Source organism: Helobdella robusta, assembly GCF_000326865.2.
Source record: "Helobdella robusta unplaced genomic scaffold HELROscaffold_1, whole genome shotgun sequence".
In the NCBI taxonomy this organism is placed as follows: Eukaryota; Metazoa; Annelida; class Clitellata; order Rhynchobdellida; family Glossiphoniidae; genus Helobdella; species Helobdella robusta.
Window position 1 is genome coordinate 11,529,037 of NW_008703570.1, and position 17,172 is coordinate 11,546,208.

General features: G+C 33.5%; 3 protein-coding genes across 3 annotated transcripts; all 3 read left to right on the top strand.

Annotated features, from left to right (window-relative positions):
* Positions 1-337: 337 nt before the first annotated feature.
* HELRODRAFT_159593 (hypothetical protein) lies at positions 338-5,257 on the top strand (the record flags this gene model as incomplete). Its single annotated transcript, XM_009011471.1, has 9 exons — positions 338-427; positions 1,445-1,546; positions 2,537-2,653; positions 3,244-3,418; positions 3,644-3,759; positions 4,065-4,158; positions 4,398-4,469; positions 4,722-4,790; positions 5,109-5,257. 9 exons carry the CDS (start codon positions 338-340, stop codon positions 5,255-5,257), a joined length of 984 nt encoding a protein of 327 aa, XP_009009719.1.
* Positions 5,258-5,898: 641 nt separating this feature from the next.
* On the top strand, positions 5,899-8,523 carry HELRODRAFT_159594 (hypothetical protein; the record flags this gene model as incomplete). Its single annotated transcript, XM_009011472.1, has 3 exons — positions 5,899-6,035; positions 6,184-6,316; positions 6,514-8,523. The coding sequence occupies 3 exons, from the start codon at positions 5,899-5,901 to the stop codon at positions 8,521-8,523; spliced, it is 2,280 nt and encodes a 759-aa protein (XP_009009720.1).
* Positions 8,524-9,148: 625 nt separating this feature from the next.
* HELRODRAFT_188064 (hypothetical protein) lies at positions 9,149-11,720 on the top strand. Its single transcript, XM_009011473.1, has 2 exons — positions 9,149-10,194; positions 10,402-11,720. The coding sequence occupies exons 1-2, from the start codon at positions 9,234-9,236 to the stop codon at positions 10,989-10,991; spliced, it is 1,551 nt and encodes a 516-aa protein (XP_009009721.1). The 5' UTR covers positions 9,149-9,233; the 3' UTR covers positions 10,992-11,720.
* The last annotated feature ends 5,452 nt before the right edge of the window (positions 11,721-17,172 follow it).

Consider the following 17,172-nt stretch of genomic DNA (forward strand, 5'->3'; position numbering starts at 1 on the left):
AGACCATTTCTTTCTTTAGATATAACTTTTTTTCATGACCAATTTTTTTGCTAAATTTTTCTGGTACCGAAATATATTTTCGAACGCGATTTTTAATCTATTGTCATTCAGGTTGTTTTATTTCAGTATAAAATATTGATCCCTTTAGCAGCCAAAAAATTTGTTGTCAAAAATTAACCGACGCCAATCAACTAAAATTTAAGTAAACAACAACCCAACTTATTAATCTATCAACTAACCAGTCAACCAATCAACCATTCAACCAGCCAACCAATCAACCATCGACCAATCATTCAACCAACTAATCGACCAATGAACAAACATGACCTAGTGTTTCATGGAGCCCTTAAAAGCAGTTCAAGTCGAAGGTCACCTGATGAACGCTGAACCCCGCGAACTCTTTGGCAATCTCGATGAAGTCTGCCTGGTTCGTTCAATGGATAGATGGATGGATGGATGGATGGATGGATGGATGGGCAGATAAATGAATAGATTGTTTCGGAGCAATTAAATAGAGGTTAAACTAACTAAAGATATAATTAAGTTTTAATAGACCATCACATGCACATAACAAAACATTGTGGGTTGTTTCAATAAGGACATTATTATTAACAGATAAAAGCTTAATTAACTAATGCAAAACATTTATTGCAAATAAACAACGAAATTAAAAATTGTTAAAAGTATTGAATGTACCTGCGGCTTTCCATTCGAAAAAATCATTCAAAATAATTTTCCGGTCTCTTAATTAGTAGTTCAGTTCAGGCAATTAAAAAAACGTCATCAGTGAATGTCAGCTGATGTGACGAACATGTCACAAGGTGGTGGTAGTAAGAGTGGTGATGGTGGTGGTGTTGGATGTTTTGTAAATAAAATGAATGGAGGTTGTTGCTAATAAGAATATACGTACTCCTGTCCTACCTTTGCATTCACGTCTCCTCTGCTCATGCCATTCAATTATTCGCTCCGTGCCGTGAAATGTAGTGGGATAAAAAAAAATGATGCTACGCTATAAGGAGTGGATCGAAGCCCTTCAAGATATCCACTATTTGCTATCCATTTCTGAGGAGTTTCGTCGACGCCAAGTATCATACCGATAGAAACGTTTCAAAGTTTAGTCTGATCATTGACAAAGTAACTTTTAAAATTCTAAAAGGCTCAAAAACTTTTTGCAAAATTTGAAGTAGCGTCTTATTTTAAAATGATCTAAAATCTTCTTTTAAAAGCTAATTTTTAGAAAATTATTGTCATACAAATTTTTATATCTCCAATAAAATGGCCATCATTATGTCTCAGGCTTGAACTCACTCTCAAATCAATCTCACAGTTTTTAATAAAAAACTTAACTCAACAAAATCATCAACAATTAAAATAAATAACATTTTTATAACTTACTGATATATAACAACATTTTTTTAAATTTGAACCTCGACCTTGACCTCAGGTGACCCACACCTTCTGCACCGAGTTCATAGAGATGCTTCTCATGGAGGCCACGGAAACGGAAGTCGGACAAACAATTGTCCTCCTGAAAGCGCTCAGCAGAGTTTGTGTATATTTTAATATCAATGGTGCGCTATGGTGTTCAAGTTTTTGTGCGTGAATAAGATTCTGTTTGTTGTTTATCTGTTTGTTCTGCTTATCTTTAGGTTTGTTGTCTTTGATTGATGTCTATGTTGTTTATATTTGCTTTCTATGCTGTTCATAAATGCTTTTTATGTAGTTTATGTTTTTTTTCTATGCAGTTTGTGTTTTATTTTTGTGTTTGATTTCTTTGTTATTTATGTCAAAAGTCAGTGAATGATTTCTAAGTCTCGAGTCTACGTTCTTGTAGGCTGCCTATAATTATCTATCTGTTTGTGGAAACATGTCGTGTGTGTGTGTGTATGTGTGTGTGTATGTGTGTGTCTGTGTGGTGTGTGTGTGTGTAAATATATAAAAAATATAAACACTTTGTAACGGGTTTTATACCGGCTTTTTGTTGTACATTTTGATAAACATTTTTACTTTCGGTTATAAAAAAACAGCCATAGTTACTATAAAAATTATATTAATACATGAAAATAATTTTTGAGCTGTGTTTGTTAATTAACAGATATTATTAGGAAAAACCAAATGTTTTTTGCTTGCTGTGACGTGGAAATGACGTTGAAATGACGTAGGAATGACGTTGAAATGATGTCACGAATGCATTACGATCTAAACGGGGCCGTGTTGAGATGGTGTTTGTGTCTTTCTGTGTTCTAACGAAAGTATATTGTGTGGAAGGACAGCGTGAACTGTAATGCAACTCGAATGCTAATAAATGTTTTGAGAAGGAAGTTTGATGAACTGATTTGAATTTAGATCAAAAATTACTTCTTGAAAAACGTTTATAATTTCTATATAGATGATAAGTTAGAACTTTCTTCCAACGAGCTTGTTCAAATAATATATATGTAATTTTCCAATAGATTGTTTGTTATTGGGCAAACTAATAGAAATTAAAAAACTAAAGCCAAAAAACGCTACAATAATAATGTGTTGCACTCTGCAGTTCTGTCAGCTAACAAGAGATGGCGAGGTGTATCACGAATACTGCCTCAACTACTCCAAAGCGATCGTCTGCCTCGAACAACTGAGGAAAAGTGAGGACTTTGTGAGATTCGAAAAGGTATCAGGAAGCACTTTTGTCAGTTACGTTTTGCTCTGAAGATTACTAACAATTAATTTGTAGTCTAGAGTTGATTTTGTGCTATTAACATATTCGATCAGTTCATTTAAATGAAGGTGATTAATTTAATCTGACTCGTTCTTTGAATTCATTGCAACTCTGAGACACTGGAAAATAAGATGCAGTGTGGCGTTGAAATGTGTGTAATTCTGTGCAACAATGATTGGACTTGAATGCAGTGGAGATCTCCGTTTTTCACACACACATACACACACACATACACACACACGCATACAACACACACACACATACACACACACACAACACACACACACATACACACACGTGTGTGATGCGTTGTTTCTTTCACGTATGCTTGTGCGTACAATGCGTGTTTGTGATAGGTTAAACCATCAGAAGCACCACTCCTGAAACTATCTGTGCACACGACGAAATATAAATTACAAACTTTTTCCAAATATTGTCAACATTTTCACTGTTGTCAACATTTTCACATGTTGTCAACATTTTTATATGTCAAAATTGTCACATGTCGTCAACATTTTCACACGTTGTCAACAATTTCGCAGTGGTGCATCCGAGACCCGCGTTGCCATCGCCTGCACCTGACCGACCTGCTGATTAGCCCGATGCAACACTGCACCAAAGTACCCCTGCTACTCAGCAACATCATCAAGTACACGAACGACGATGAAGATAAGAGAGTCATTCGCATGACCAGCCAGAAACTCGAGGCTTCATTGAGTTGGTTTATCATGGATATTGTTGTTGTTGTGTTGTTGTTCGTTTTGCTAATGTTGCTGAGTGTTGCTGAGACAGTTTCGCTGTTCTATAAAACAAAAAGCCAGTTTTCTTGATTAAAATTGTATATAGCCAATTCCATATTCGATTGTTCGTATGTCAGTCCGTTCATCTAGATTTGAATGAAAGTTCAGTTTAATAGCAATGCAATACAATCATGTAAATAAGAAAACTTGGAAGCGAAAATGACTTGGCTGAAGAACTTTGAACGAATGCAAGAAATACAACGTCAAGTTATCTGGCTACCCATCACTGAGTTGGAACCTAAGTCATACATTCCTGAGGTGTCTGCTGTTGTTTCTGCTGCTGTTGTTGTTCATGATGAAGTTGTTTGATTTGCTTTGTTTGGTTTGTTAATGATAATGTTGATTTGATAAGTATCTCGCTGTCTTTTGCTGATTAGGATGATGCTTAAACTGGTGTTTATGTTGTTGTGTTGTTGTTGCTTGTGTTGTTGTTGTGTTGTTGTTGTTTGAGTTGCTGCTGTTGTTGGTGGCGTTGTTGTTGTTATTAAGAATAACCAGAACTATTTTAATACATTAATAAATCTTTTTGAATGCAAAAAAATTAATGGTTTGAAACATTGCAGTTCATAAGACCGCTACTAAATCATCAGCCGTGTGAGAGATTGCTCGCAAATCCTACCAGACAGCTGGTACATGAGGGTCCCGTCTGTCTGCTAGGTTGTGTTAATTATCTGTCTGTTTGTCTCTGTCAGTCTGTCTGTCCGTCTGTCTGTATGTGTGTGTCTGTCTAGTCTACTAGTTGACTAATTTTTTACTTTTTTTATAGTTTACTTTTTTTGTGGTAAATTTAACAATATTTATATTTCTAAGCCTCATTGTTAACCATCAACTTAAAACAAATTAGGCATTCATTTTTAAAAAAAAAATATTTTTTGAATAAACATTAAAACTTGCAGAAGTTTCAAAAACAGTTGACATGTACATGTTCCTCTTCGACGATATCTTATTACTAACAAAAATCAAGAAAGGTTCCAAAAAGGTTCATTAGCCGCTTTCATTAATAATTTGAAGCAAAAGCATCAAACTAAACAATCAACACAATCCAATGTTAGCAATACATAGTCAGCATTTCTGTGAATCGTCAGCAGTTAATATAATTTGCATTATTATCATAATCGCAGCCATATCAGATCACCATCATCATATTATCATCATTATCATCATAGTCATTTTCTTAACCATCACTACACCATCATGATTATCATCAACAAAAACAACAGAAGTTGCCAGGCAACAACGAGGTGACGTCATCGTGTTCCTCCTCGAAGATTGGTGGAACGAAACTCGTGGTACACAGGCAGCCCATATCATTGGACAGATTTGTAATCCATAGCATACATAATTCCGAAGCTAATGGTACTGTGTTTGTGTGTGTGTGTGTCTGTGTGTGTGTGTCTGTGCATTTATGTGTGTTTGCGTGCCTGTGTGATGTTTTGTCTCTGGCGGTTTTTCCATTGCTTTGGCGACCTCACTAACATGCAGAACACTACTATCATCATAACTTTTAATAACACCATTATCATCATCATTCATCACCATCATCATCATTGTTATCATCACCAACGACATAATCATCACCATCATCAAACGATTTTTTCTCACCACAGCCTGCAAATTGGATTTTGGCAACTTCTTATCGAGAGAAAGAGTGTGTGTGGGATGGGATTATTTTAAAAAAAATTGTAAAAAAAATATACACATACTCGAATTGAAAGGATTTTTTGAACACTTCGAACTTATCCACGATAAAAATTGAAATTAAATTGAATTATAATAATAGAACATTAATATTAATTAATTAAAAATGAATATATATAGAATTCAATTTCAATCACGAATACGAAAATAAATAGCTAATTATTTCAATTGTTCGCATTTTTTAAAAATAATGTTAGAACGGCTCAAAACGGCCCATTTATGCTGAGTTCATTAACAGATCTATTAAACTAGACAAATTTCAAGATTATACTGGTGAAAGTGTTAATATAATAGCTGTAAGTTAATTATGATGTGTAATATTTAATTATTTGTTATTCGTAATATTTGACTCTTATTTATTCATAATATATATTTTTAACTACAATTTAATTATAACGTATTTAACTTCAATTTAATTATAATATATATTTAACCACAATAGTTTTCATTCTTTAAACTAGAGCCGATATCCCGAATTAACTAAAAAGGCATTTGTGAATCAGGTTTCATACGGTTCACATTTAATATATGTGTATATATCATATATAAATCAAAATCTAAAAATAAATCAAAATTTAAAATTCAAGATATTAATGATCTTTCTAGCATAATAAAGATGAAGATGATTTAAGGAAATGATAATTTTAGCGCCAATTTTACACAGATTCATGGATCAATCAATCGTCCGGTCCTAATTGGATGACAAACAGCCAATCACAGCAAAGTTTGTCTCAGAAGCCTGGAAAAGGCGTTTCTAACTTGGGCTCCGATTACTACCATTTGTTTGAGGGCGTTGATGATGATTGTGTCAGCATGGATAACTACCAGACAAACAGGTTTCATTGATTAATTTGTCGATTGATTGGTTGATTGGTTGGTTGGTTGGTAAGTTGGTCGGTCGGTCGGTCGGTCGGTCGGTCGGTCGATGGCAGATTGATCTGTTATTTAAAAAAATCGGTAATTTATTTGAAATTTCGAATTTAGGTCGAGTCTGTTGACAGCTTGCGTGCCGACAGTAACTGCATTCACGAAGAGCAGTTTCGTAATTATACAGGTCACCAGGTTTCAGCAAGTTATCGCCGTCTACACGCTGCAAGCCCCATCAGAAACTGCCAAAGTTAGTTGTACGCTAATATTTTTCTCTTAAGAAATGGTATAAATTTTAGCAAATTATTCATTTTAAATTATCAATCAGAACTAAAATTGAAATAAAAACGCAGTTTAGATTTTACCTTTGAATATGGTTTGTGTTGAGTATCTATCTAATTAACATCTGTATTGAATTACATTATAACCGTTTGTTGAACCTTGCAGATAACCTGGACATCAAAGATAACAGCTTCCCAGCAGCGTTACAATGCGAATCGACGAAACAAATCTTCATCTCTCTCCTCTCTCGTTCTCTCACCATCCCGCCAGAACACCGACGATGAAACCAGCTACAAAGATTCAGTGAGCAGTGCTAAAGAAACGATGAACGTGAAGGAATTCAACTTGCCGCCGACCATTTCCATATGTCCTTCAACGAGTGGTGAAGTTTTGAACAAGTACAGCCCAAATATTAACGCGCTCTCTGAACTAGCAATAAATGAGCTTAGGAGTGAAGATGAAGAAATTGATGAAGAGGAAGAAAGGGAAGGCGCAGGAAACGGCCAGGATAAGACGGAAAGCTCGTCGAGGATATTGAAGTCACGCACGAAACAGCGAGGTAGTGAAGTTCGACTTTTAGAGAATGATGACGTCTTCGAAGGTATCGACGAGATAAGCTTACGTAAAAGAACGATGAGGATGAAATCCAGAAGCTGCAAAATAAAGTCGAATAATGATAGCTTCGGATCGATGGAATCAAGCAATTCAAAAAATAATTTATGTAGCAACACTTTGAAAGGATGTGGCGTTTTTGGGGCTAAAAAACAATACCACCAATCAAGTATTTTATCGAGTAAATACGGTTTGCCGTATTACGCAGGTTTTTCTAACAATTCACTTGAGACTTTGGATTCATTTTCTGTAACGAGATTCGACATTCATGAGAGAAGACCAGCTCTACACGTAGAATCGGTTGATTTGCCACCTTCTCTAGATGCCCTGATATCGGCAAATATGCCTGCATACACCACAAATGCGCAGGTTTTGCGAGAAACTCGAAAACGAGGAGCTCAGGATAAAATTTCCAAAATAAAAAGCAATGAAGCCATAGATGGAGCCAGGAGAAGGTTTGAAATTATTGAAAATGAACCGAGTAAAACAAATGATACAATACCCAAAAGCAAACCAACATCTACCTCATCAGATCAAACTCCAACGATTCAAACTACAATGTATGACACCGAGCCACAACCAGATGAACTTCAGAGTAAGACTCAATCAAAACAGCCAGTCAGAGCAACGTGTAGTGTTCCATTATCAGCCACAAACTTTCAAAGTTTGCCAAGACCTAGACCTGTAAAACCAAGCCCTCTCCTAACGACCAATAATCCATCTTCACTGAACGTCAACAAAGAGGCACAATCATACGCTCTATCCCCTCCATCACAGCATCCAAAATTAACTCCAGCTGTTTCGTTAGGATTTAACGATGTTCCAATTGGAAATTTGATACCTATTGAACCGCTGTTATCACTAGAATCTCTTGTCAGGCCAGTTGCGAATTTTGCGGTAAATCGATCAGCAAATTCATCTGCAAATGTACTGCCTAGCCATGCGTCAAGAAAAACATCTGATCAGACTAGCTCAAAAAGTAATAATTCGAACTTATTAGTTCAACTCGGACATTCTTCTGTGGCCAAAGCATCTTCCAGTATGGGACTAACAAACCAGCAGGCATCAGCGGAATGCCTGTTTTCCTCAAAACAAAGCCATAATTTTGAAAGTAAATGTGGTTTAGATCAGAACAAGCAGCAATCGTTAAGTCCGATGTACGATTCGAACATCCAAAAAACAGCTTCAAGCTCAATTCTCATGGAAGGAACGAATTTAATTGAATACGATCCTTTGCATTGTTCCTACTCAAACGAACTAGATTTTCAATTGAACAAAGCTGTATCCAGTAGTAATTTGGGCTCTTTTTCAAGGAAGAAAACTGATTGTGAAACACAATGTCCACAGACGTCTCGTTACAAAAGCGCCGTTGCTTTAACGCACCCAAGTGAAAACTTGAATTTATTTTCAACCCAGGATTTAAATTTGTTTGTTCAGAATTCAGCTGAATTACACGTGAAATTTGATGCACTTGAACAACCAGAACCCAAAAGTGTTCGCTCGAAAAGTCTTAGGTCAAGACCAATGGATCCCATTTCTGAGAAAAACCCTTTCGCTCATTGACTTAAACAAAAGAATTTCAAATCATGGAAGCTTCGTTTATAAATGTTCAAATACTGTTATTTATATATATATATATATATATATATATATATATATATATATATATATAAGTTATTGTTAATTTAAATACATTTCATGATATTTTCGTTGTTGTAGTGATGTTGTAATCGTAATTTTAACCAAACTACAAACAGGCTTATTGTGTTTGCACACTATGTTATATTGTTTCGTAGACCTAAAATCAAGACTAAACTTTTTAGTTATTTATTTTTGTACTGCACAAACAATGCCATTTTAAGTTCAATGTGACTTGTTATAATCGTTCATCATATGCGTGTTCACTTATTTTAAATAAATTCTTAGAAAAATGGCGTTTCTGTTCAAATGAATTACGGATCAATTAAAGACAGCCCCTAATTTTAATATAATGTATTTATTTATATATACACACACACATATATATATTATATATATATAAGAAGAAGACAACGCAATTACATAATTTTATTAGATATGATTGTAACAGTTAAAAAAAGAAAACTAATTTCTTCCATCTATGCTTCATCAAACAAATGATCACGTGACTGGGTTGCGATTTAAAAATTAATTTCACGATAAATTAGTGTAATAATAGACGAATGGGCGTGATTATCGGCTTGGAATTTTTCGTATAAATTTTAAATTCGAGCGTTTAGTTAAATTAACAGACAATGTTCCGGCCGTCGATGGATGCGAAGATGAGATATCAAGAAAATATAGAAACCTCTGGCGATATTGATGCTGATGCTGGTGGCCGGGGTGACAGAACTCAGGATCGATTGGAAACAGCGCTGAAAAAATTGTTCGGCCATATTTGTGAAACACTGATCGAATTTCAACACAAACTGCAAATTAGTGGCACCATTGCAATTACGATAGACAGCGAAAGCGTCATGTTGCTTCAATTTTCTGAGCTGATAATAAATCCTAACAAATCACATCATATCATCACCACGACAAACAGTAGTAATAAATTGTTGACATCTTTGAAGAAATCTGATAAAAATTGTAAATATTTAAATAATCAAGTAGCCGAAAATTTGCATAGGAACTCTTCTTCCAGTGAAACCATATACACATACAGTGACAATGCTGCTGAACTTAACGATGGTTCCAACCCACAGCAAAACATTCATCTCAATTTGATGCATCAAAATAATATTAACCGAACGACACTGTTGTCTCCATCATCATCAGTGGGGACGAGAAACAGCCAGGTATCATCAACACCTCCTTTTAACTACGTTGAGGCTGAATCTGACAAACCAAATCAAAAAGTAAACAGCAGATGTTTGAGTAAGTTGACTCAGCTGCTTCAAACACCTGTCATAGCAGCTGGTCCAGAAGAGCTCAACTTGTCAAAACAGTATCTGAGTCCTAATTTAAACAACAACATCAACAACAAAGTATGGAAACCAACTTCTGCTTCAGAAATTTTGAAAAGAATGTCAACTCGAGTGGACCACCCCGTCGCCAACCCATCAAACAGTAGCAGCAGTTTAAACTGCCTGAATGAGAGAGTTTCAGAGGAGGGAGTGGCACATAGAGATGCTCCCAGATCGGATCAGTCCTTCCTTCAATCAATACTATCCGGTAATATGCCTTCCTTGTCTTCAATTTCGAACATGTACAGTAAGAAAAATTTGTCTGTACCAAATAAGTATGGGAGCTTCAATAATTTAGAAAAGTCATCAGCATTACTAGCAGCTGTATCAGGTCGCAGTAATAATGTTAACAGTTACAACAATGGCTCTTCTTATTTGAAGGAATTGTTGTTCGACAAATCATCATTATCCTCACTATCCAATCAAGCAAAATTAACCACAATGATTCTTTCAGACAAAAAACGCAAGCGACAAGATCATGACAATGACAGCTCTAGCAGCAAACACAGAGTTCTGAATAGTGACAGCACCGAACATACAAAAACTGTATCATCATCTCAGTCTGTGTCATCTAGTCTACTGGACGACATTCCTCAGAGGATGAAGAAGGAGTCATCACCCGTGGCATGCGACCCGTGTGACTTCAGTGACTATCGATACAGCATGCTACTGCACAAGTTAGTTGGGGTGAGGCAGAACCAACAGCATGAAAATACATTACTTTCCAGTAACAACAACAATAATATCAGCAGTAATAGCAGCATCAGTAACATTGCCAACAGTAATTACTTCCAATGTAATAAGGACGAGGGGACTACCAATGAAAATTATGATGATAAAAATTTATCAAATCAGCCATTTTTGTTATTGAGTGAAATTAAGAAGGAGTCTATGAATGATGGCGACGATGACGACGACGATGATGGTGGTGGTGATAGCAACAACAATAAACATGTTAGAGTGATGTTTGTCACTGGTGGTGATGATGAAAACAATACTGCTGCTGATGGCGATGAGAATGATAACACCGATGATGCCAGTTAATAATAATAATCTCTTCCTCCATCATCATTATGCCCTACATTGTCATATCTCCATATTTTTCTCTACAGAATGCTTTTTCATTGTGTTATTACTACAATTGGTTACAAGTCATTTTGTTTATTTAATATTTTTTTAATGTACAAATTTTTGCTCTAACTAGCCATCTACGTTATTTATTTCTAAATTTTAATGGCACACATCGTAATTGATTTTTAATTTTTATGATCAATATTATTATTATTTTATTTGTTCGTTTAAATATCGTGAAGTCTATAAAACTAACATATCTACAAAATGTAGGCTTATGTATAGGAACTCACTTTTAAAGCAACCACCTTGTCTTCTAAGATTTATTTTTCAATACATTATAACAATAAAACCATTACAATCATGTTATATATATATATATATATAATATATATATATATAATTAAATATTTATATAAATATAATAATATGTATGTTAATATATATTATTAAAATCTGTTAAAAGTAATTGATAACGTTGATTTAATTAAATAAAGACATGAAGTACATGCAGTATATGATTTTTTCCTCTAATAAGGATGGATTTATTTATCAATGATTCCCACTGATTGTTATCTTAATTATATTTTTCATGTTGGCTAAATGATTTTAAATAATAAATTTGCAATTATTATATTAATTAAGTAATTAATTAATCAATTAATAAGTGATTTATATGATATTTTAATAAAATTATTTCTTGTTTCTTATTGAAAGTAACATTGTTTTGCCAAATTATGAACTACTTGATACGTTTTTTTATTGTACAGTTTTGTACATTTTCCAGATAATGTGTTTGAAAACCATTTGATCATGGTTGTCATCCCATGTTTTTATTAATTTCAATTTGTTTTTAAAATTTTTTTTTAAGTATCAAGTTGCTTCGATAATATTAATATTAAAATAGCTTATGATATAAATAAAATTAATATCTGACGGACAAAATAATAAATTTATTTTTGCAGATCAATTAAACATTATTATTCTTATTATTATTAACGTAATTATTTTATTGAACTTTATCACATGCTTTCCTTTGTAGATATCATTCAAAAGACCGGTCAGTTAATTTTCTTACAACATGCACTGATGTATACACGACTCCATATACATCTGGAGGTTGTTTTTAAAACATGACGAACTCGATGTTTTCTGATTTTATTTTGTGTTTTCCAGGCTCAGCTCTTTCAGTGCCTGAGTTATGGAAATAAGGTGTGAAATAAAACCTAGACAACATCCAGATCGCCAATCCTTCCATGGTTTGTTAACCACGTATTTGATTTTTAGTATTATTTCAACATTTTTCTCTCATTATTTAATTTTTAATAGCTGTTCATTTTTAAAACGTTCTAGTTCACGATCGACAGAAATTTCATGTGTTTATTTTTTCAAATTGCTATATAACTATTTCTTTTCGTATAAATTTACCGATTTGAATTTAAAAATATAAAATTTTATATAAAATCTCAAAATCATGAACAGATTTGACGCGCACGCTTGCATTTGTTATCATATCTCCATCCTATCACTATCGTTTATTTGAGATAATTTCTGTTAAATTTTGTTATATATAATTTAAAACATTTGGTAACTTGCTAAAAAACTATAAGGATTTGTTACTGATTATTATTATTATCACCAATTTCGCCATGGTTATTATCAATTTTTACAATAATTACGTTGTTATATATAGATACTACACGTAAGAACTGATATATATGCCAGCTTACTATCATTTAGGGAAGAGTTTTCTATGTGCAATATAATAAAATTAATTAAATAGTTTAAACTGAGAATTGTCAAAATTAAACATTTATTTTCTATCATTTTTCATAGAAAGGACGGTGTCAAAGTAGGTTTTTGTTGAAACTTTTTTATACTTCTAACAATGAAACAAAACAAAAAGCAAAACATCACGGTACAGACTAACAAATTTGAAAACAATACAGCGAGACAAAAATGCATTTCAGATAACAAATGAAGTGAAGTAGACATTTTAGTCCTGGCATGATTTATAAACGCTGAGTCACTTTTTTTTAAGTATTTACATACATAAAATAATTTTTTAAATAATTGTTATTAACAACAGTTATTATTATTATTATGGAGTGTGACGTCACTGTCATACTTTTCTTAATTATGATTGGTTGTATCCCGTCATGGTCCACCCCCCTCCATTTTCCATTATAATGTTTTTTAGGTCAAGTGTTTCCATGATATTTTTCACATCTATTCTGTATATAAATGAAAATAAATTTATATAATATATATGAAGTTTTTTGTTATATACGTGTAATGAGTTGAAATTGAATCATTAATTAATTATCTACAAAAGTTTATGTTTTGTTGAAATTTCAGGCTTTTAAGGTTTTAAACAGACGTTTATGTACTGTGAATATATTGTATTTTAAAATATTTGCATAAAATATTAAACGAACTTTGGATCCTGTGTGTTGTTTGCTTCATTATTATTAATGTTATTTCCGTGAATATTAATGATCTTCTTTGGCAGGTGATTAGTTCGTGGCTTGTAAATAGCTCCTCCTCTTTCGAGTGACGAGCAGACGTAATCATCAAGAAATGAGAGAGAGTAATCGAACTGTTGAGATAACATGAGATTAAAAATCACATCTAAATGTTCTTTTTTTGTAAAATAATCGTAAGCTAGCCTCCTGGCATCAATGATTTAAGGCATAGTTAAATAGTCGACAGTTTTGTTATGTGAAAACGATTAGTTAAATTTTCCCCACTCACTTCTGATTGGTTGTTGATCCTCCGTACGAGACTGGTGTCATTATTTGTACAGATCCAGAGCAGCTCCTTGTGGTCCTGTGAATGGATTTTTAAAATGAAAAAATAAAACTGCCAATTTATTTGTTCATTAGAGAGCATTGTACCTGTAGCAGTAACACGTCGTCAGGATCGATTGCATCTTTTAACAGAGCCAGCATCTCAACTCCTTCGGATTTGTTGGTCAAGTTAGAAAAACAGTTGACCAATGAATGCAAGCATGCTCTCCGCACAGAAACATCACCGGTTGAATAGAAAAGACCAATCAATGTGGAGAATAACTCATCTACGTTAACTTGAGGACTTAAATGTGCAAATCTTCCGAGGATCTGAAGTTGTTTTGTGATGACGATTTTGAGTTTGCGAAAAGAAAAATTCAGTGAGAAGTAACTTGAGATAGTTTAATGAAAAGGAAGGCTTACTAGAACAAAGAAACAAATGAGGTCGTTCCAGCTTTCGTCCGATTGATGATCTGCAACATGTTGGAACGATTTCTCAACAGCTTTCAACATCACAGCGGAGGGCGATTTTTTATTTTTTACTGCTTCTAAAAGACAATCAAAATTTTTTTAATCAGTTTATTTCAATTTTTTATAATAATTATAGAAAAGGAGATAGAGAAAGAGGTAGATACAAAGAACGAACCTTTATTTAGAAAACTCAAAAAGTTGCATGTGACCGTGCTGACTAGATGAGGCAGTGACGATATGGACGGGAGAATATTAAACACTCTGTCTACATACCATGATGGGTCTTCGTTTGAAAATCTGGTCGATGATTGAAACATTAGTTATTGAAATTAAAAAACAGCAACTACAAACTACCATTCTTCACATTTTTCAAGAACTTGTATATATTTGCCAAACAAATCCGTCCAACCTGTTAATTATGCCAATAACATTTCTATAGATTGATTCTTTATTTTGGGCAACATCGTCTTTTCTTTTATCTTTAATTAAGTCGGCGTGACCCAATAATTTTTTACAAATGACATCTTTGTTGACCGGATTGGCCATGCCATAAAGTAGGTCAAGCGCCTGATCGGTGAAAAAGTATTGGTTTTAGTAGGGAATGAAAACACGAAAAAATCTTTGATAATTTTTATTATCAAACCGAAACTCAAGATGTAAAAAATATCATATTAAGGGTAGAAAAATCATATTTCATGAAATGAATGCCTATAGTAAAATTTCAAAAATTACAAATTATCCAAAATATGACAAACACGTTACAACACAAACTGACAGCTGATTGGATGGCGTCATCTTCGCTGTCCAGACTATCGAGGATGACCGACTGATAGGTGAGGGAGATCTCCCTGCATCTTGATATCAACTCAGACAACAACTTCACTCCTGCTTGCCATGGCGATGGCAGGTTGGTGGAATAATTCAAATTTTAAATTTATGGAACAGAAGTCTGTGCATGATAATGAATATACATTGAAAATCAGCCAATCCTAACCAATTAGACAACAAACAATCAATTGACATATAAACTAACAACCGACCAATTAACCAACAAATGATAAACATATCAAACCAACAAACAAACCAACCAGCCAACAAACCAACCCACCAGCAAGTTTAATGTTTGAATATTTAGAGTAAAGGAAGACATCAAGATGTAGAGAGCAGATGGAGGCAAAATCATCATCTTCAGAACTTAACTTGATCATGGACATCAATGCTTCGTACACAACACCTTTGCAAAATAGTTTATACCAGTTAAGTTCCCATTCAGAATGTATTAATTAAATTGTAACCAGAACTAACAAAGACAAAAAATTTCTCAGAGGAATTGCAAAATAGGAGTTCAAATTGAATCATGTTTGAAGTAATTTATAAATTGTACACACACATGCATTGCGCGTATGTACTTACTTAATCCGGCTCTGTACTTTGTCTCAGTTCTCTTCAAAACTCTCCTTAAAGCAGAAAGCACCACTTGTCTTGATCTGAAATTCGTTGCAATTAAATAACAATATTTACATTTGTTTCAATAATATTTCTTCGCTAAATTCAATTCTTAATGAAACAATAAAGACAACAAGATTTAGTTTTACAATGTTATAAAATTTCACAATGTAATGAAGTTGAGATTACATCAACCGCAAATGTAACTAATGTAACAGTCAAATGTAACTGATGTAACAGCAATTACAACATTTCAATCTACTAAAAAATAATGTTGCAAAAGAATCATCAACCAACTCATGATCGTCGGCAGCCAGTGACGTAATTAACTTGATAATACTGATCTGTAGCCAGAGGCATCGGATGCCATTGTAATTGTGGATGTCTGATATTTTTTGAACAACTAGTTGACCAAATATTTTGATCAGTGGTTGGATTATATGCCTATATCCTGCTGGGTTTGTCTGTTGGTAAGACGTTACGTGGCAATAACAAAATAACAATAACATCAGTAACAAAACAACAATAATAAAGTAATTCTTATAGCAGTAGTACTAGCAATTATTATTAATATAGTCCAAATTGCTAAGAAGTCAATATATGCTGGCTATGAGAATTGAGTATAATGATGGAATAACTAGGAAACGATTGGAATTGAAAAAATATGTTTGTGTTTTTTGTGTTTATCTGTGTTTTGTGCTTGTGCGTGTTTCGTGTGTGTGTGAGTGTGTTGTGTAAAAGATGATAAATGAAAAACTCAAAAAGGTTTTGAAATATTTTGAAATTAAAATAAGAGGAGTAACTTTATTTTAAATTACAGACCAATAAATATTATGAAATATGAATGCAAGAGGAAAACATGGATACCTTAGAGATGATGATATAAATCTCAACCACTATGGAAACAACACCAGGGTCATTGTCGTCAATGTGCTTAGGTAGGTGAGGTGTGATCTCATTGGCCAGTTCAGGATATTTATCGACCAATGAGAGAAGACAATGCAGAGATTTTTTACGAATAATTTCTCTTTAAAAAAAAAAAATAAAAAATAGATGTAATTATGACAAATATTTGTAACTGTTGAGAACATTCTGCAGAATAAATAAAATATATTTCAAGCTTGCTTTTAAAATCAAATCAAATAAAAAAAATAACTTTGGATGTTTCAGCTTCTTGAGAATACTGTCCATGACAGATGATACAGTATCCAGTGTGAGCATGTGACCACATGATATCAAGGCTGTTGATACTGTTGCAAGATTTGTGCTCTGCAGGTCCTTGAGTATCATTAAATTTGGATACTATTATTAAATCATCGATGGATAAATAAATAGAAATGTATGCGTGCGTGTGTGTGTGCGTGCGTGTGTGTTTAATGTGTGTGTGATTTAAAATAGTAATCATTATTATAAATGACTATATTATGATATTCTCTCTTAACGATCAT